The sequence below is a fragment of the Stegodyphus dumicola genome, chromosome 1 (genome assembly GCF_044657685.1).
Source record: "Stegodyphus dumicola isolate Sdum_Otavi_A_Nest chromosome 1, ASM4465768v1".
NCBI lineage: Eukaryota > Metazoa > Arthropoda > Arachnida > Araneae > Eresidae > Stegodyphus > Stegodyphus dumicola.
The window spans coordinates 236388017-236409335 of record NC_140768.1 but is presented as its reverse complement, the minus strand read 5'-3'; the positions used below and the strand labels follow the sequence as shown (position 1 = coordinate 236409335).

Sequence of the window (21319 nt, the reverse complement as noted above, 5' to 3'; positions counted from 1 at the left end):
AAATGCACCTGAAATAAAAGATTAAAATTTAAATGAAATAGTTCCGTTCATCCAGCCCTTATTAAAAACTAGAAAACTGAGCAGCGGGAGCCTCTAAAAGGAAGCTTTTCTTTGGAAACAATGTATTCCAAGCGAAGTAAATGAAACAAGGTATGTTATTTAACGAAACAGAAATAATGAGGAAAGTTTATTCAGAAAGAAAAATCCTTTATTTAAACTTCGGTCGCTGATTTGCCTGTGCGGATTCTAACCTTAACCGGACATTTATCTAAAGCCCACGCCTTGTTTTCGTATTACCATACTGGAGACCCCTTCAAATTGGACAAGCGGGATGAGTTGCTGCAAAACCAGTCTAAATGCAAACACTCACAGCGACCCCTATCATACCCAGCAAATATTTTTGTACGCTCACTTCAGAAACCCACTCTGGAATATTTCTTCGCTCAGATAATGATGTTATGTCATCGACTGCTACCGTTGGATGTGACGTCAGCAGCGGTAGCTCGCGGTCGCCACCCACTGGGACAGACCCCCGCTGGGACAGTGTGTTTTCATTTAGTTTCTCTCTTCTTTATTTTCCCTTCAGTTTTCGTTTCTAAAGGACACATATTAAGGTTGCCGAATAGGAAAATGCCGGCCAAACAGTAGTCGAACTTAGTTAGCTTGGCGAATTTCTGTAAATTTTGCCGCGAAATTTTTAGTCTAATGTCAGAATTCATATTTTAGATAATCATGCTGCACTTTTGCCATTCAAAATGTGTTTAACTGAATCTTTCCAAAATTTTCGGACCTTTAATTTGCCCTGAGTCCTTATCTTATGCTATTTTTCCCTTATCATCCACGTTATTTGGTATGCGTTGCCATTACCACAAGTATAAATCTTTCCAAGCGGTCTCGCAAATAGGCATTTCTCAGGTTGTTGCCGTTCGGCAAAGCATAAAAACTCTGCTATTTTCCCGAACGTAATTTATATTTTATATGTGATAAATCTGTAACTGTTAAATAAACTGCTGTTTAAAAGCAGCAAGTGCGCTTCTTAATAATTTAAAACTTTGTTTTAATCTCGAATAAGATATTTAACTGATACAATTTAAAATACCTTTTATTCATAATCCAGTTTATAATTCTCATGAATATTTGTAGCATTATTATAAATGATATAATAAATGATATTTCTAAATCTAAATATTTGTACATTCCGCCCCCCCCCCCAACACCTCGAAAGAAACCGCGGATTTTACGGCCTAGCAAAATAGAATGTATTGCCATTTGAGGGAAATATGTGTCTTCAGCAACGTGCACAAGCGACCCGATAAAATAAGCTCACAGCTATGTTTTACATAATTAAGTTCTTTTCCTTTATAATACATGTGTACGAGACGTTTATTTACTTTAATAATATCATAGAATACATTTCTTTCCTTACCATTTGGCTTTGTCGTTTAGAATAAGTTATTTTAAATATAAGATTTTATGTTGTTTGTCTTTAATTTCTGACGGTCTAATTTCTAAGCCATTAGATCCATTGCAACTCTTTAGCTTCTAAAACTCTTTCAATTTTTATGCATCCTAAGATCAGATTTTAATTTTTTTAATCTAATGATTTTTGTACTTTTCATTAAAAAAGTATTTTTTGCACTTTAATGATAATTTTTTCCTATCTAAAGTTTTCAGACTGCAATATTTTTATGAGCCTTAAATTTGTTAGCATTTGAAACAGGTATCCTATGTAAAGTCGACACCGTCCAGTTTACTTCGTGCGGCGTATTTATTTACCTTTAAAATTATAAAAATACGTTTACATAGCAGCGCAGTAAAGGTATCTATTTTTTTAAAAAGGTATAAATTTTGAATAGGTTATTCCCGCCGCCCAGACGGTATAGTTGCAAGGGAAGCCTACTGCGATATCGGAATGCTCGGGTTCGGATCCCGGAGAAGGCATGGATGTTTGTAAATGTATAGTTCGGAAATAGGGTCAATTTGAATGCCTAGCAGACATCAGACCACATTGTAAATGTATAGTGCCTTTGTGGCATGGTGGCACTCTAAATATATGGCGAACATAAAGTCCTCTCGAGAGGTTCGTGGTAAGAGGGAGGAGAGACCTTTCGACCCGTCCCCCCCCCCGACGGGTTCTTCATCAAAATTGAGCGCTGAACTGAGCAAAATTGCACTGTAACCTATAAAGTGCTCCAAGCTGTTGCCAACGATAGGTGTATCTTGAGCGCTTCTTTCGTTGGCTTGGGCTGATGTTGCTGTCAGACAAGTGAGCATAAGTAACAACAATGTATCTCATAATAATTTTCAGGTATTAAGATAGAATCACTAATTTAAGATTATAAGCTTTCTTTTAAATTTTATGCATGTATTATTATTTTTCAAAGTAACAATGAAAGCAAATTCATGTATTAAGCTAATAATTTATTAAACTTACTTCTCGTTTTGCATTTATTTGAAATGAAAGATCCAAATGCATTTCGAATGAGAAACAGGTCAGTTTTCCGAAATGCACTAAGACATTTGAGTAATATTGTGTATATTAGTAGATAAAAGTAACAGCTCTTTTATATTCGACAGCAAGAACAGATAGAAATAAACAGACCTTAACCAGGAATGCGTGGACATGGTTTCTAACGTCGTCATTAACTTCATTACCGACACAGATCTGTCAAAATACTTGCTGTAACGTCATCGTAATTAAGAGTCATCATTTCAACATAATTGTCTCATTCAGCAACTGGAATTGAAATGACGATGCGAAATCGATATGACGACATAAATATTTTAACACTGCTTTAGTAGTGACGTTAATGAGGACGACCGAAACTAGGCTTATTTACTTACTGCTTTAGCTCCACCCCCATCTATTTCTGAATGGCTCAGGGCTGTTACTTTTCCCTATTTATATTCCTCCCCTTTATAGCTAATTTAAAAACAAACATAGAACAGTAATTTTTAATAATAAAAAAAGAAAAATGATGGGAAGAGCAATTTGACAATATTTGTACAGAAGAATAAAAGTATTTCGGGAAGGTTTCATATACCTTCTTGATACTCTTCATACCTTTCTTGATAAAGCATTATTCATAATGGCAGTAATTCGAACGCTAATCAGTCTCAAGTAAGTAATGGAAACTCATAATAATTTCGCGGATTGAGATTCATGCTAACAATTTCGGGTGAAAGGGTACGTATGTGAAACGAAACAATAACACAAATATTTAATATATAACTAATTAAAAACTGTAATATGCATTTTAATTAAAATTTATATTTGTAAATCAATCAAACTCTGGAAGCATTTTCAACGCTGTTATTTTAAATCAAGATTACCATTTAATTGAACAGTTTTTAATAAATTATACGGTACACCCACAGAGATTTTATAAGCATTTTCAACACTGTTATTTTAAATTAAGATTAACATTTAATTTAACAGTTTTTAATAAATTATACGGTACACCCACAGAGATTTTATAAGCATTTTCAACACTGTTATTTTAAATCAAGATTACCATTTAATTGAACAGTTTTTAATAAATTATACGGTACACCCACAGAGATTTTATAAGCATTTTCAACGCTGTTATTTTAAATCAAGATTACCATTTAATTGAACAGTTTTTAATAAATTATACGGTACACCCACAGAGATTTTATGAGCATTTTCAACACTGTTATTTTAAATTAAGATTACCATTTAATTGAACAGTTTTTTTTAATTAAACGGCACATCCACAAAGATTTTCTTCATTGTGTAGAACGTTTATAAAAAGGGATAATTCACTAACGAAATTATTTCACCGCACTGACAGCCAATGGAAAACGACTTCATATAATTTCGAAAAATGTCTTTTTAATATGTCCTAAAAGTCCAGAAAAACTTAGGGTAATTCAAAATTCGGTCTTTGGATCAGGGAATAGAATTATTTGCAATTATTTATGCCGAAATTCTAACAGAAAAGAGGATAAAACCAAGTTATCCAAAATAATTAAACAAGCATACTAAAAATTACAAAGAAATAAGAACTAAAACCTCGAAATTGGTAAATTTATTTACATCCGCGGAAAAAATCTAATATTCGCAGCAAATATAATTGCAAAAATTCATGCCTCGATCAAAGTTACTACACTGACTATTAATTAAGCATTTATTATTTCTCTTGCGGATTCACAAATCGCCAAATGAGCGACAAAATAAGAAATATAGGGACCTGAATTCTCGGCAAAGTGCGATGAAATGCTCTCCATCGCCCACGCCAAGAAACTTCGCTGTGGGGGTTCCGTTGCCAGCTGAGAACGGGGATGCGATTCGAGGGGGCACTTAGGTGTAAACAGGGAGTGTATGAAATCTGGATAGAAATTTCTCTCTTTCTAATTGAGTCTCTTTTTCTATGCATTCGTAGGGCGAGTGAACAGTTCCGAGTTGGAGTCCACCCCATGTGGTCATCCTTTGGGGACAATGACGTCTAATGCGGTTGCCATGGAAATCGAGAACAGTCCGGAATCAGGTTAGCTGTCCACATTATGTATATCGAAAATGTATTTTTTTTTTTTTTTTTTCAAAACATAATTCTTCCTGCCTTTTCTCTGGGATAACATCAAAAATTGGATACCATGGATTAAACGGTATTAAAGTGTTTAATTACATAATTTCAGATTAACTGATCTTTTTATCATCGCTAGCTTTTTGGCTGGGTGAAATTTAGGCAAGTACTTGTTCACTTCCTGCATGAAAGGTTGGCTTAACTTTCTGTGTATGTTGACCTTAAGAACGAAAAGGCTACTTAAGAACGGTAAGCTAAAAAAAGTTGGAGAACTTAGATACTGGTAGCTGATTAGCAGAGAAAGTTTTTGTCTGCAACATTGTGTACGACAGATAATATTTGTGCATCTTTCGCTTATTAAATGAACCTACAGAAAAGTTATTCTAAACAGTTATATGGAACTATAAACATGTTATATGGAACTGATCTTAAAGAAAAGCTGATTTTTCTCGTCACGAAAGGAGCTATTAAGAGAATTAGCTTGCACTCTATAAAGATGATCACAAATTTAACTTGTAAACAAACGTTTCACTTACAGTCATAGCAAACATCTTGGAAAAGTTTCAAATTTGGATGGGCAGTGATTACTTTAAGCGTATAGCGATATGAACCGTCATGTTTTCCTGTTTTCGTTTTATGCTCTTATAGCCAACCAGTGACGCCTAATCATTTGGATGAGTGTTCTGCTCTAATTCATTTCAGTTGTATTGCCCAAACTTATTGGACAACCGGAAGTTTAATGAACTAGTGGTCAGTTGACTAGCATTTGTAAAATAATAAGTAAATGCAAGCAGTTCCAGAAAGAGTTCGCAAATAAACATTTGTCGAATGGTTAGTCATATACCCATTATTGCGTTTTAAGAAGTGATACAAAAGAAGATCAGCCCACGACATTTTATTCAAGTGGCACCTTTTCTTAAAATATAAATAAAAATTAATTTTTATGCGGACTTCCTGCCAAGAAAATTCCATTTATTAAACTGCTCTTTGTATGGACTAAACCACTCTTTACTTTATAAGGACTTTAACTGTTTAGAATAACTTTTCTGTAGGTTCATTTAATAAGCGAAAGATGCACAAATATTATCTGTCGTACACAATGTTGCAGACAAAAACTTTCTCTGCTAATCGAGAACAGTCCGGAATCAGGTTAGCTGTCCACATTATGTATATCGAAAATGTATTTTTTTTTTTTTTTTTCAAAACATAATTCTTCCTGCCTTTTCTCTGGGATAACATCAAAAATTGGATACCATGGATTAAACGGTATTAAAGTGTTTAATTACATAATTTCAGATTAACTGATCTTTTTATCATCGCTAGCTTTTTGGCTGGGTGAAATTTAGGCAAGTACTTGTTCACTTCCTGCATGAAAGGTTGGCTTAACTTTCTGTGTATGTTGACCTTAAGAACGAAAAGGCTACTTAAGAACGGTAAGCTAAAAAAAGTTGGAGAACTTAGATACTGGTAGCTGATTAGCAGAGAAAGTTTTTGTCTGCAACATTGTGTACGACAGATAATATTTGTGCATCTTTCGCTTATTAAATGAACCTACAGAAAAGTTATTCTAAACAGTTATATGGAACTATAAACATGTTATATGGAACTGATCTTAAAGAAAAGCTGATTTTTCTCGTCACGAAAGGAGCTATTAAGAGAATTAGCTTGCACTCTATAAAGATGATCACAAATTTAACTTGTAAACAAACGTTTCACTTACAGTCATAGCAAACATCTTGGAAAAGTTTCAAATTTGGATGGGCAGTGATTACTTTAAGCGTATAGCGATATGAACCGTCATGTTTTCCTGTTTTCGTTTTATGCTCTTATAGCCAACCAGTGACGCCTAATCATTTGGATGAGTGTTCTGCTCTAATTCATTTCAGTTGTATTGCCCAAACTTATTGGACAACCGGAAGTTTAATGAACTAGTGGTCAGTTGACTAGCATTTGTAAAATAATAAGTAAATGCAAGCAGTTCCAGAAAGAGTTCGCAAATAAACATTTGTCGAATGGTTAGTCATATACCCATTATTGCGTTTTAAGAAGTGATACAAAAGAAGATCAGCCCACGACATTTTATTCAAGTGGCACCTTTTCTTAAAATATAAATAAAAATTAATTTTTATGCGGACTTCCTGCCAAGAAAATTCCATTTATTAAACTGCTCTTTGTATGGACTAAACCACTCTTTACTTTATAAGGACTTTAACTGTTTAGAATAACTTTTCTGTAGGTTCATTTAATAAGCGAAAGATGCACAAATATTATCTGTCGTACACAATGTTGCAGACAAAAACTTTCTCTGCTAATCAGCTACCAGTATCTAAGTTCTCCAACTTTTTTTAGCTTACCGTCTCTCTTTTAGAGATTTCTTCTATTTTTTTGCTTTGTTTAACCTTCTGAAAGGTACTCCGGCATAAAGATGTCCGCACTTTTAATAAGATCAGTATCCACTCTGGAAAAAGTAACTTTTAAAAAAGGTTCCGGCTATGTAAGTAGAATTTTAATCTTTTCTACTCTGATTAATAAAGCAAGTTAAAAATTCTACTTGCATAGCAGTGCCCTAATATGAAGATGCCCGCACCTTTCTGAAAGTTACTTTTTCCAAATAAGAAACCGAATCGGCACCTTTATACTGAGGCATCCTTGAAGTTTCTTGTTTCTTTCAGTAAACCGCCGATTTGCATAATAACGTCATTGCCTTTATCACGGACATCGTTATGAAGGCGCGTCGTAGCGCTCGTATTCGGAAACTGTGATTAAGTCTCTTAATTATCATTTACGATCCAGAGTTAAAAACAATTTTACGGAGAATGGAAATTCCATGGAAAAATTGTACTAAATAATCTGTTATCCCAAATATTTTTATGGCTGATACTAGATTCAAAATATTAAAAAAAATTTATAATATACATAATGGATTTTAAAAAAAACTATCAGATTTGCACTCTTTGTATTAAAGTCATTTTTCACTATGAAAAGATACCTTGAAGACAGAGATTTCATTGGGCATGTGAAAAGTAATTTTCACAAAAAATTAGATTTAAAACTGAATCTTTTGCTTATGTTTATATTTCGTTCACATAAAAGCTACTTAAGAAATTTGCAGCTGGGCATTTATATTTTCTACATTCATGTGCTGCTGCGTACATACAATTTGTATAATCTCCATATACTGCCAAGTGTATGAAGTTTGGTGTTCTTTTTTCATTAATTCAGCTATGAAAATCAGTTGTCTCTTTCGCTTTTTCCCTTTCTTTCTCCCTACAAGGGTCGCATAAAAATTTTAATTTCTCATATTTTTACTAAAACCTGGCATGTGATCAAAACTGTGAAAGTCTTAAAACTGTGATAGTCTTAAATTGAAGCACTGGATTTTTTATCTAATTTTGTTTAAGCTGCACGGATCCAGTAGCTACTTGCTTTAGGAAGCTCTGTGCGTGCACCGTTATACAGGCGCTATTACATTCAGAAGCGATACATCACGCACGCCCCTTGCAGCTATGATTTCGTTCCTTGCACTTAAGAAACTTTATTTCAAGTTACTATAACAGAAATTAAAGTGACTAATGTCTGCGACCTGTAAAGAAAAGTTTGGATTTACAAGCTTTCTGGAGCTCAATATATATATATATAAGTATCAGGAATAAAGTTTAAATTAGACCAGAAAGCAACACTAGATTAGCGTAAATTTTGAATAAAACTCTGTTTGTTTCGAGGACTATTACACACATGTCCCTCTTTTTCAGGAGAAAAAACGCTTTGCTTCTGAAGAAGGAGGATCTGAATAATCGCCCTCGAAACCGATAAGGCCAACATTTTTGTTCCTGAAAAAGAGGTACTGATATCTGACGGCCCTTAAAGCCTTTTTCCGTAGACTATTATAGATTAATATTTTATATATTGTAGTCGTTAGTCAACCATTCAACCAGCAAAGAAGAAAAACAAATCGACACGATCTGCCAACTGAAGTCGTAAATTTTAAATCTCCATACTAGACTAAATTTCTTTGAGCTTTATTTAAATATCGGGAACGCGTGGGACATATATGTCCCAGCCCCAGGAAAGGGTTAAAATTTATAGTATTTTATTCAAAAGTTATATCAATTTATTCCCTGTCGCTCTCTCCTTAATTCTGCATGTTACATTTGCGTATTTTTCTATTAAACTGCGTATACATGTAATAATTATATAGCTGACCTAAGGATTTTAAAAAAAGAAAAAGAAAGAAAAAAAAAAAAAAAAAAAAACAGATGCGTAGACGCTTAAGATGGCCGTTGCAAACGATAACAAAACACAATTTAATTATATTTATTCTTCTCAAGCATACATTATCCTTATGAGTGAGCTATGCACCCCACAATTTTGTAAAGCTTACATATTTTTAGTCAAAGGACAAACTGAAGCAGCAAACTATGAGTGACTAGGCAACAGGCGAAGCAGGGAAAAACAGTTGCGCAATAGTAACAGCGGTATTTATAGTTATCGGATTAAAAGCTACTTTTATCTGATTGGATGAGAACCATTCGCATTGCAGCATGATTGCATAATAAACGTGAAAAGAATTAATTTCGAAAGAAGCGAGTAGAAAGATTATTATAAACAATTTACAACATAAAAGGGAGATAGCCAAGATAAATAAGAAATTAAAAGTACTATTGCTAAATTAAAATTCGTAGTTTTCTTTCATACTTTAGATCTTGCATATATTATATATTCAGTATTTAAACTTATACTTTGGAAAATCCTAAAATGAAACTGAATCTAACAAAGCAATTTCTGAATCAGATATTGTTCTTAAATGCTTTTATTTAGTTCACCCGTGATGTTTCCAGTGTGAGTAAAATGTTGGCGTGGATTTTTTACCTACTTTCTGATAAGCTGTTGAGTTCAAATATTGAACACACACTGTTTGTGGATGACAACGAAATATGAAGAGATTGTTTAAATTTTTTTTGCACATATCTTAGGTTTAACAAACAATTGAAGCATATTACGATTTTTATTGTTTGTACTGTGAAAATATGCACACGTTTGATACACATTGCTTAGTGAGAAGAACTTTCTGTTTTGTCCAGAGACTAAGTGTCAGTTAGAACTTTGAGGAAAAGTGTTGCGGAAATCCCCTGGTGCGGTTTTCGGACACAAGGGATGTCGTAAACTACCTCATTCCAAGGTATTTCCGACAAGACGTTTAACAAAACGGAAGAGAGGGATTTTGTGTAAGTTTTTAATGCAGTGAAAGACTTAAAAGAAAACGCAACCCGCGTCGTTGCTGCATCCAGCTGCCATTGTTTTGTATTATGGTTGTAATGTTTTAATTATTTTACTTATTAGTATTCAAGAAATTCTTATTAAGTTTTAAAATAAATATTTAAAAGACAACTGCTTTTTTCCTTTTTCCAACACGGGTGTTCAGACGTTACAGCATCAACGAACGCAAAAAAAAAAAAAAAAAAAAAAAAAAAAAAAAAAAAATAATAATAATAATAATAATAATAATAAACTTTTCAATTAAACTTGTATAAAAATTGTAACTTAATTACTGAATTTTTGGCGAATTTTAGAAAAATCTCGGAATTTTTAGGTTATTTGACGTTTGTGAATTTACAGTTTCAACATCTATAATTCTATCGGTTATAGTTTCGAAATTTTTACGTATTATAAAACAAACTTTCAGCTTTTTTCATTTTAGCTTTATGTAAAATGCTTGTTGTAAATTTATTATTACATTCAGTTTCCGAAACGGAATATTCAAACCGATTTCTTCATGCTCTGAATTATGTTTAGTTATTTTTCTTTTATTTCATTATAATGTTTTTCTTGAGTTTTAATAATAACTAAAATTTTCATTACTAATTTTATCATTGTAATTCAGACTACAAAACAGAAAATGAAATATATTAATTCAAAAGGATTTTTATACAACAAACTTTTATTTAAAATGGATATATGATAATCAATGCACGTAAAGGAGGAAAAAAAAATATCATATAGTTCAGAAGGAATAATGTATTAAATAATTCTGTTTACACAGTTATTAACAAAATTATATCGAGAATAATAAAAGAGGCAACTAAATAACAAAATCTATTAATTTAATTGCTTCGTTAAATAATAATAATTTAGAGATGGCCATTGTCTCTTAAAATTATTATAGGTGCGCCATACTTTTACCATATAAAATTATTTTTCACGATATAAAATTGTAGATGAATTATGCAAATAGACTTACTTAATTTATTATTTCCATTAAACTGTACGATAAATTGGTTTTCTCCTTTTAGTGTATTAATTATCATATCTATTCTAAATAAAACCTTATTGTGTAAAAAAAAAAAATTATCAAAATATATGGCTTCTGGGCATATGTTTTTGAATCTTCAGCCATTTTTGCTGATCAAGTTGCGAAAATGAAGTGCATTCTTTTTACCGCCCCCACCCTTCAGATTAAAGCTGTGACACAAAAACTTCATAAGATAGATATACATTCTGAAATTAAACATTAATATATTTATTAATTTGCAAATTTTATCCATAAACAGCGTGCAAGTGTTTCAGTTTTGCTAGGTGAGAGTACTCTAAGAAAACTGAATTATCGCTTAATTATTGGAGTCGAACTTGGAATCGAATGGAAATCAAAAAAAGAGGTAATGAACTGCGTTTTTTCGCTGTAATAAATCAGTATACTGTATTAACAATCTTTAAAATTTTTATTAGTTTTATTAAAATTTGTTTTGCGTAGACAAAGCCGCACATCCATAAATGTCATTATTTTCAGAATCTCTACCAGATGAAATCAAAAGCAAAATAAGCCATTACATTGAAAATCCCAATTTCCTTAAAACTTGTTTTAATTATTTTCGGTAAACCTAATTTCCATGCTTCTGCTATATCCAAACGCGATTTCTTTTTCAAGCACCGCTGTTATATTTTACCTCTAGGCGACAAGCCATGTTATTTGCAGCCAACTGACATATGATGACATGTTGTTTATTGATATGCTACGACATATATTAAATGATATGTAATGATATAAATTAAATGAGGTAAATGTGTATGACATGTTTATTGACTCTGATAAATTATTCATAATAAATTATTGTTTATTTTAAACCAATAAAAATGCCAATAAAAATTCATTTAAATTAAACATTGCATTGATTCTTAAAAATGTCAATCCAAATCCTAAAGAATTCTTAAATTTTTAGAATCTCTAAATTCTCAAATCTTTCATAAACACACGTAGTTCTTTTCCACAACACTTGAACTTTTAAGCTTAAATTTACAATTTTGAATTTGTTATATATTTATTTCCCGTACTAACTTAATGAAATTTTGATAAGCAAACTCAACCATTTAAAGCAATATGTTGTCATTCTGTAAAATTTAACATATTTTTCTTTCAAGTTTAATCTAACTTCAGTAATTACTACGATCCATGTAATTACTCTACGCCGATTTGCTCAAAAACCAAAACGTAAATATAACGTTTTTAAAAATATGCACATATATTTTAAAAAATACGAAGGAAATTTAGTAAATGAAATATATAAATAAAATTTTGCAATTTTGAGGTTTATTTTCTGAGTATAATTTGGCAAATTGAGCGATGAATATTCTTTTTTTCATTTTCCATAACTTTTCTAAATCAAAACAAATATAGAGGAAAGTGTTAACATGGGTAAGCAGGTAAGTAACGCTAAATTCTCTCTTGAAAATTAAAAATGAGGTACTTGAGGTAATATTAGCAATTCAGGTCGACCGAAATTGCGAAATTTCATCCTTTTTCTTTAAAATATATTCCTTGCAATTAAACTAATCTATCTAAATTTTAAAAAATTTAAACTTTTTCTTTTAGGCTAGGAGCAGAAAAATCGCATTAAAAAAAGGTTCCAGTATTCGAACTCTAAAATTTCAGTTTTCGAATCTCTGTTTCAAAATTCGAGAATTCGCGTGATTCATCCTTAATCCTTTAAACACTGTTATTTTATTTTGTTTTATTAAAATCAATGAAAATATTAAAAACATCTAAAACGAGCTGGCAGTAAGCTTAATTTTAAATAACCTGTGCAGAGGGATGTAAGATCGAAAAACTGAAGACTCTATTAATTCCAGTTTAGTTTGGTTTATTTGATTATGGTAAAGCACACGAGACCTATCTTTCTAAGGGAAAGAATGCCTTTGAGGAGGATTTTCTAAGGCAACTGGTTCGTATTCCCTTTACACATGAGGAAAACTACTAAAAGATCCTTGCAGACAGCTCACCCAGCTCGAACTACTAGTGTTCAGCAACTTTACACCACTTAGCCACTAGTCGGCAATTCCCATTTGGACAGCCAGAGTTTAACCGCATAATGTGAAAGTTACAGAAAATTGTACATCGTTCGTCCCTTGTCCACTTTTTAGTGGAACGTTTTGCAGAAAAATCCTGGGTAATATTTTCACTTTCTTTAATTAAAAATAGAATTAACGATTAATGACGGAAAGTTAAAATTCTTTTTGGTTTATAATTTGTATGCACAAGAATTACATAACAGAATTAAAATACTAAAATTCTGCCTCATGTTAATAAAGCTGTTTCAATTCGCAGCAGCGATTTGAATTTAAAATAACCTCTCGCTACTTGAAACGTCAAGCTGTCAAGGAAGTTGACGTTCCATAGTTAAAAAGTTAAATATTATTATTTGCTTGCTGGCCTTTCCGGTCCTAATCAGTGCAGAAAGTACTAACGTAAAATGAAATCAAAAACACTATTTCAGTTTTATGAGAAATTCGATTTCGATTTTTATCATAATATTTATCTCACAATATTTGTATTTACATCTTAATTCAAATTTAGTGATTCATAATGATTATAAAACATCGAAGTTTGTTTTCATTATAACGTAACTGAAACATGATTGAGAGCTTTACGAATGACTTTTGAAAAAGAAACGAACAATATTTTGGAAATGTTACCATAAATGAGTCATTATTCAATCATCTAGAAAATTAGAATATTTCATAACAGAAAATTGCAGTTGAAAATGGCAACATAAACACGCCACAGAAGCATGCACCACTGCATTAGCTTACAAAGATTACCCCTCTCTCAGTACTTTGACATCAGACAATTGTTTTTGAAAACATTTCTAACCTTTTCCTAAATCACTTATATGAAAATAATCATGCAATTTTTTTATAAATAGTTCTCAAATAATAGTTATTTACGAGACAAGATGCCCTCGACCCCTAGCTTACGAAAGAAATACGATCTCCAGCTAAATAACGCAAACACAAATTGAATCAATAGTTATAAAGGCTCATTAAATGTTGGAATACGATTTGACTTGTTAGATTATGGCAAATGATAGTAGAGCTAAAACCTTTATCAAAGGGAAGTCTTCATGAAAGATTTTATAAGGAAATAGATATCTTCTCATCATTAAGGGTGAAAAGGCCTGTCCAGCCAGGCCATTAACCAGAATTTGAGCTTGCGTCGAACTAACAGAATTCAACAGTCTTATTCTTTCTCATCTGGTGCGCGTCTCCATATGTTGGGATATACGGTATTTACTGAGACAGTTGTGGACCACCAACGGCCGAACGATAAAGTGGCTGAACACTCTTAATTCCTACTTTGGTTCGATTCCAGGCGAGCGAACGGGCATGGCAGCATGGGCGTTTCGGGGTTTTCCTATATGTACCGTGTACACGAGCCAGTTTCCCTTAGAATGCCCTCCACGGAGGCATCCCTTCCTTTAGGCAGATAGTCCTAGGGCACTTTGGCTTAATTTCTGTAAACCAAACCAAAATGCAACAGTTTTTATTTTTAAAACAATAATAGCTCTGTACTGGGATAATAAGTTGCAGAAACTGTGTGTATGGAAATACCTAATCCCCTGTTTTCAGTATGATAGTGTCATACGCTAACTTTTAAAATTTGTTTGGCAATTTTCTGTCTTTTTATTGCAGTTTTCCTTTACTTAAAATAAAAATTTTAACTTCCGCTACTGTTCAAATGAAACTATTTTGCCATGACAAGCATTTTAATATTCCGAATTCTAAGCTGCAGCTATAAACAACTCAGGCACATAATTTAACATTTCTCAACACGATTCATGAGGCAAAGAAGAAGGAATAAGGCTGCAGGAGAATTAACGTTGATGTTATCGCTTAATTATATCATAATTTCAATCTTGTGTCATAAGCATACCTGCACGAGCTGTGATTAAAACAAAATGGTCGTATGCTTTTTGACGTCAAGTATACGAGACAGCTTCCCATCATATGTCGGAGTCTATAATAATTCTTTTCTTTTGATTTATTTCATTATCTTCGTGGATCGTCACTAATTAATCACAAATAAATCGTCACAAATAAATGTTTTAATTTCGTAGTTATAATTTTTCTTTTTTCCTAATTTAATAATAGGCAATAGGCATTAAATTGCAAAATTAAAAATTAAATAGAAAATTTAGTTTACCTCCCAATTTGTATTTAATTAATGCAGCTAATAATCCACTCAGTAACTTCTTTGATGAAATGAGTAATATATTACAAACGATTGTTTTTTTCCATCTTGTACTTTTTGCTTTTTTGGAGTTCGAAAGTTTCCATATAATAAGTATTTTATTTCTAGTGATCACAAATATCATTCCGAAATTCGCGAGAATTTTGACATTCTAAAAATAGGTAAAATGAAAATATTTCGTTAAAAAAATGGCTTAGTACAGTTTAAATAAAAATAAAGAACAAAATTGAAAGATTTAACATTTTTACGGTGGCCCAAAGTGTTTGTTAAGATTTTTTACGCTCACGCTGAGTTCACATGCTACCAGTCTCTTGCACTCGCTCTCTACCAGCGGCCGAGCGGTAAAGTCGCTGAACACTGGTAGTTCGGTCCAAGGTTCGAATCCCGCGAACGGGCTGGTGGCTGCATCGGCGTTTTCGTGGTTTTCCCCATGTGTAACGTGTATACGAGCTAGTTTCCCTTATGAAGCCCTCCACGAAGGCATCTCTTCCCTTAGGCAGATAGCCCTCGAGGCTTTGCCATAATCACACACACACCATTGCACTCACTAACCAATAAGCCTTTTTTTTTTTTTTTTTTGCGGGGGGGGGTGTTCTTTTAAAATTTATTAATAAAGCATCGTTTTCTTCGCACTTACGTCATACACAATTCAATAGCAAAATCACAAAAATTTTAAAAGCAGCGCAGCAGCATACGTTTAGAATTTCCAATGCTGTGTTAAATGTTCGCATATGGTATTTTGTATTTTTTGCCCAGAAGGGCTATTAGTTTCGAAATAGCATTCTGTGTTGAATCACTCTGAGAGTCTGAATCACTTTTCAAAATGTTGTCACCAAATATTATTGCCCTGTATTATATTTAAAGAAATTAAATAATGAAGGATGTACATGAATTTTCGCATTGTGAAAAAACGAGCCATCAAACGTACCTAGAGCCATCAAATTTTAAAATCCTCTACCCGAATATAGGCATCTGGAAGCCCGAATTTCGAATTTATTTTATTATCTATTTCATATTTTGTAAAATTGAAATTTATGTGGTTAAAGTACGAAGAACATGATACTTAATAAATAAAGGTGTGCCTTTGGGCGATTATGGCAAATCCTCGAGGGCTATCTGTTTAAGGGGAGGGATGCCTTCGTGGAGGACTTTCTAAGGGAAACTGGCTCGTATACACGTTACGCATGGGGAAAAACCACGAAAACACCCATGCAGCCAGCCCGTTTGCGGGATTCGAACCTCGGACCGAACTACCAGTGTTCAGCGACGTTACCGCTCGGCCGCTGGTAGGCCTTTATAAATAAAGGTAACACACAAAAAGTTAAACGAACGTTTGGGGCGTAACATAAAATCTGAAAGCATTCAGATTTTTAAATTATGTATTTTCAATTCAACTTTTTTTTCTTTCTGTCTTTTCTCAGTTCATCATATCAGTCTTCAGTTTTCTTAGTAAGATGGCTAACAAAACATTTTTTTTTCTTTTTATTATTAACTTTTATGCTGTAAATTTATTTATTAAATATCACGTTTTTCGCACTTACGCCACATAAAATTGAATTCAACAGCAAAATCACAAAATGTTTAAACACAACATATCTTTGGTAAGTTCAATAATTAAAATAATTAATAAATAGCTTACCTTAAATTTCATCCACATTATCTGGAAACACATAACTTTTGACACGATAAATCAGAACACAAAGTTAATAAGATTTAGATTTTAGCACTATCGAATCTTTCCATGTTGATATTTTCATGGGAACATCGAAATTCTAGTCTTAAAAAAAAAAAAAAAAAAAAAAAAAAAAAGAAAGTCTGTTGCTACAAACACGAGACAAAATTGAAAATACTTAAGCAGTAAAACATCTGGCACGATCACAGCGCCACTCATAAAGAAGGCTAAAGTAACGCCCGAAAACATTCTGAAACTTAACAAATACCACGTTCTTTGCCCTTACGCCACATAAAATTGAATTCAACGGCAAAATCACAAAATAATTAAAGGCAGCATATCTTTGAATTCCTAATAAGCAGGCTCGTGAACTGCAGATTAAAAAAAAAAAAAAAAAAAAAGTTATTCCATCCAGTGTTGACACAGATCGCTTTGAAATCGCTGAATTTTTTAATCAAAATTTTTTTAATGTTTTACAAAATATGAAACAGATAATAACACAAATTCGAAATTCAAAATTCGGGTTTCCGGGTACCCATATTTGGATGGAGGACTAACTTATTTAAAATTCGAGGACTCTAGGTACCCTTTTTTTTTCACAATGCGAGAAACAAACACACTTGCAGATTCGTCAGTATTTAATTTCTTTTAAAATAATACGGGGCATTTGCAAATATGTAGCAGCCTCCAGTAACTGAAAATCTAATTATAACCAGCTATTTTGGATTGTAGATATAAAAGATTTTGTGAATATGTTAGCGTATGTTTCACGTTGCATAAAAATAAAGAAAATTACAGTTCACGCTTACATTTAATTTTCACAATTATATACTCTTATATTTTATCATACATCTTTTATTATATGTATTATAATAATTTTTCCTTGCACTTGTGTACATATAAGTCTCGGCCATTGATGGGACCACCAGTGGCCGAGCGGTTAAACGTTGTTAAATACTGGGATTTAGTCGTGAGTTCGAATGAATTTTAACTCCTGGCTGTACACTTGGGTGGCTGCATGGTTGTTTTTCATGGTTTCCCCATGTGTAACGCAAGTACGAGCCTGTTTTCCTTGGACACAAGCGAATCAGAAGGCGGAAAAAAGCAAGAGGATAGCTATGCTTTCAACAATGAAGTTTTTTTTTTTTTTTTTTTTTTTTTTCTGACGCTCAACCGGTATAGTTGGTCAGCGTCTCTGACCTGCCGTGCCGAAGGTACCGGGCTCGAATCCCGGAAAAGGCATGGATGTTTGTAAATGGCATGGATGTGCTGTTGCGACATGGCGGCACTAAATATGCGGCGAGCCGAAAGTTCCCTCGTGTGGTTTGGTGGAAGAGGAAAGGGGGGAGGACGCTTGGACCCAATCCCCTCCCGGGGGCTCTCCATTAAAATTGGCAACGGAACTGAGTCGCACTGTTAGTGCTCAAACTGTTAGGTGCTCAAAGCTGTTGCCAACGACAGGCGTAATCTTGTGCTTCTTGCCATGCGGAATTTCGTGGGCTTGGCTGACTACGTCAGATAAGTGAGCATAAGCAACAACAACAGTTTTTTAATTTATTAAATAAATATTACAAACATCTATTAATTTAGTATGTTGGCGTTAATTTATGTTGGAATAATATCAGGACAAGTTCCCTCCACCATTTTGCCCACATTGTTTTAAATACATCAATTTACATTTTGCATCCTTGAATTTCGGAATATTCATTTGTTAATTAGCAGGCATTAACAAATTCCTTACAACGAAACTATTTTGGGAATGAAAATAGAATATTTACACGCAAATCTGATTCCGGTTCTTTTATTTTTCATATGTTTTAATTATTTAATATTTCTAATTTTTAAAAATATTAACGTTCAACTTTTTTGAGATGTTAAATTGCTGTTAAGATCTAAAATTGTGGATTCTAAGTTTATTCTATCTATTTGTTTACGGAAAGCTTTGGAAATTTCTCAAGGTAATTTGCATACCAAAAGCAATATACAACATGCACATTCTTCTCAAAGTTTACTTCCGACATTTTAGACCATAACTGCATCAAAATCTGAGAAGAATAAGATCAGCTATCCAAATTTTCTTTACAAGTGCTTGCTCTGATGGTTACAGATTTCATGTTTGACCCTTGTTTGTTGGAGAATGTGGAGCAAATTCCATAACTACGCTGTCACGATATATTTCTGCGTAACGAAGATTCTTGTTTTTCTGTAACTTCTTTTTCTGAAATCGTAAACACTGGAATGTTTACCGAAACCTTAAATTCAGATAAAACTAGACAGTTAAAATAAAATATGGTATTGTGGTGAACAATTTGATGATCCAGATATATATTAAATTTTGTTCTTTTTAATGCACGTTCTTTAGAAATAACAATGATTTTTTTAACCGAATTTATATTGAATTGTTTTGTTCAGAAGTAATTTGTAATTTCCTACAGGGTTTCGAACTTTTGTTCTCGTAGCCTAACGATGACTAGACAGTTAGCAGCAGATGGAAAACAAGTCATTATAGCTCTTCTAGATAACTTTAACATTCAGGAAATGCTTTCAGTATATCCAAAAATCATTTAAATTTGGTATTTTTTCCCACGAATAAAGCGTTTTTCTTTCCGTGTCATTATAACAAAATGGTACCTTCCACAGTATCATCTCTCTCTCTCTCTCTCTCTCTATATATATATATATATATATATATATTAACAAAACAAACAGTATGTGAAATAAATGAGTACGTGAAATGTGAAATAAATGAGTATGTGAAATAAATGAGTACTTGAAATGTGAAATAAATGAGTACTTGAAATGTAAAATAAATGAGTATAAAATAAATACACTTATATATGAAATAAATGCGTATTGTAATGTCACTCTAAATCCCTCAGAGTGGGATTTGCAGAGTGACAGCAGCTTTTGCTCCATTTCGCGTTAAACAACGCAAGTTACTGTCCTGGTATCAGAATATGTTTCGCCACCTGCAATTATGGCAAAGGAGAAGGGAGTGAGTTGAAAGACAGAAGCCCCCCCCCCCTGTCGAGACAGAGTACCCGAACATGTTTCTGAAGCTCGCCATTTCAAGCGAGGACAGTCGTAACAATGGATGCACCTCCTTTGCCGAAAGTAAGTTCGCTAACATACCGGGTGATCAAAAAGTCAGTATAAATTTGAAAACTTAATAAATCACGGAATAATGCAGATAGAAAGGTAAAAATTGACACACATACTTAGAATGACATGGGGTTTTATTAGAAAAGCAATAATTAGAAAAGCAATAATCCGATCAAAAAAGCAATAATTAGCATAATGAAGACAAAGCAAAGATGATGTTCTTTACAGGAAATGCTCACCATTCCTCAACAATAGCTGTAGTCGAGGAATAATTTTGTAAACAGCACTGTAAAGCATGTCCGGAGTTATGGTGAGGCATTGGCGTCGGATGTTGTCTTTCAGCATCCCTAGAGATGTCGGTCGATCACGATACACTTGCGACTTCAGGTAACCCCAAAGCCAATAATCGCACGGACTGAGGTCTGGGGACCTGGGAGGCCAAGTATGACGAAAGTGGCGGCTGAGCACACGATCATCACCAAACGACGCGCGCAAGAGATCTTTCACGCATCTAGCAATATGGGGTGGAGCGCCATCCTGCATAAAAAGCGTACGTTCCAGCAGGTATTTATCAGCCAGGCTGGGGACGATGCGATTCTGTAACATATCGGCGTACCTCTCACCCGTCACGGTAGCAGTTACAAAACCAGAATCACGCATTTCCTCGAAGAAAAAAAGGCCCGATAACAGTATTTTTTTTTTTTTTTTTGGTTCTAATAAAACCCCATGTCATTCTAAGTATGTGTGTCAATTTTTACCTCTCTATCTACATTATTCCGGGATTTATTAAGTTTTCATATTTATACTGACTTTTTGATCACCCGGTATATACAGTTATTTCTTAATATAAATATCTTAAGCATTATAAATTATAGTCTTATGGTTAGATTTATGTGTAAAAAAATTGAAAGATGTAATAAGTAGTTTTAATTTTCTCTTTTTTTAAGGTATCTGTAAATTTGCTTTAGAGTGTAATGCTGTAACGTAATTTTATTTATTACATACTGCTAACACGATAAAAGCTATATGCATGGATGCTACTTTTTATAAACACTTCTTAAAATTATTTTTATTTTTGTAGAATTTACACAACACTATTGATTTTAATTATTTAAATTCAGTTTTGCATGCATTTTTAATTCAAATAGGCAGAACAGAGGTAAAAAAGAAATTCATACTATAGCTTTGATTTTTTTATAACACAAGTGAGCAAATTGTTTGGTAGAATTTGCACGATGTCAGCAAGAAATAAAAATCGTATACTTTACTGAATTGTCTGGCGAAGTCGTATCGTTTTCAACTTATAGTACTTTTTAATAGATTTTTTTTTAATTTTTTAGATTTTTAATGACATTTTATTGCCATATTTTTAGTGTCATATTGTCCATTTATATATGTATGTATACATATATTTCGTAATAAAAAGTTTTTCATGCATTGCTTGTTTTCATTTATATTTAAATTACTGTGTTCATGGAA

General features: G+C 32.9%; 1 protein-coding gene across 1 annotated transcript in view; it reads left to right on the top strand.

Moving 5' to 3' along the window:
- LOC118192763 (uncharacterized) overlaps positions 1-21319 on the top strand; it is a 475278-nt gene that overhangs the window by 166593 nt on the left and 287366 nt on the right. The window contains exon 3 of the mRNA XM_085826561.1: positions 4407-4511. Within this exon, the coding sequence (XP_085682687.1) occupies positions 4407-4511 (105 nt within the window). The remainder of the gene's footprint in view (positions 1-4406; positions 4512-21319) is intronic.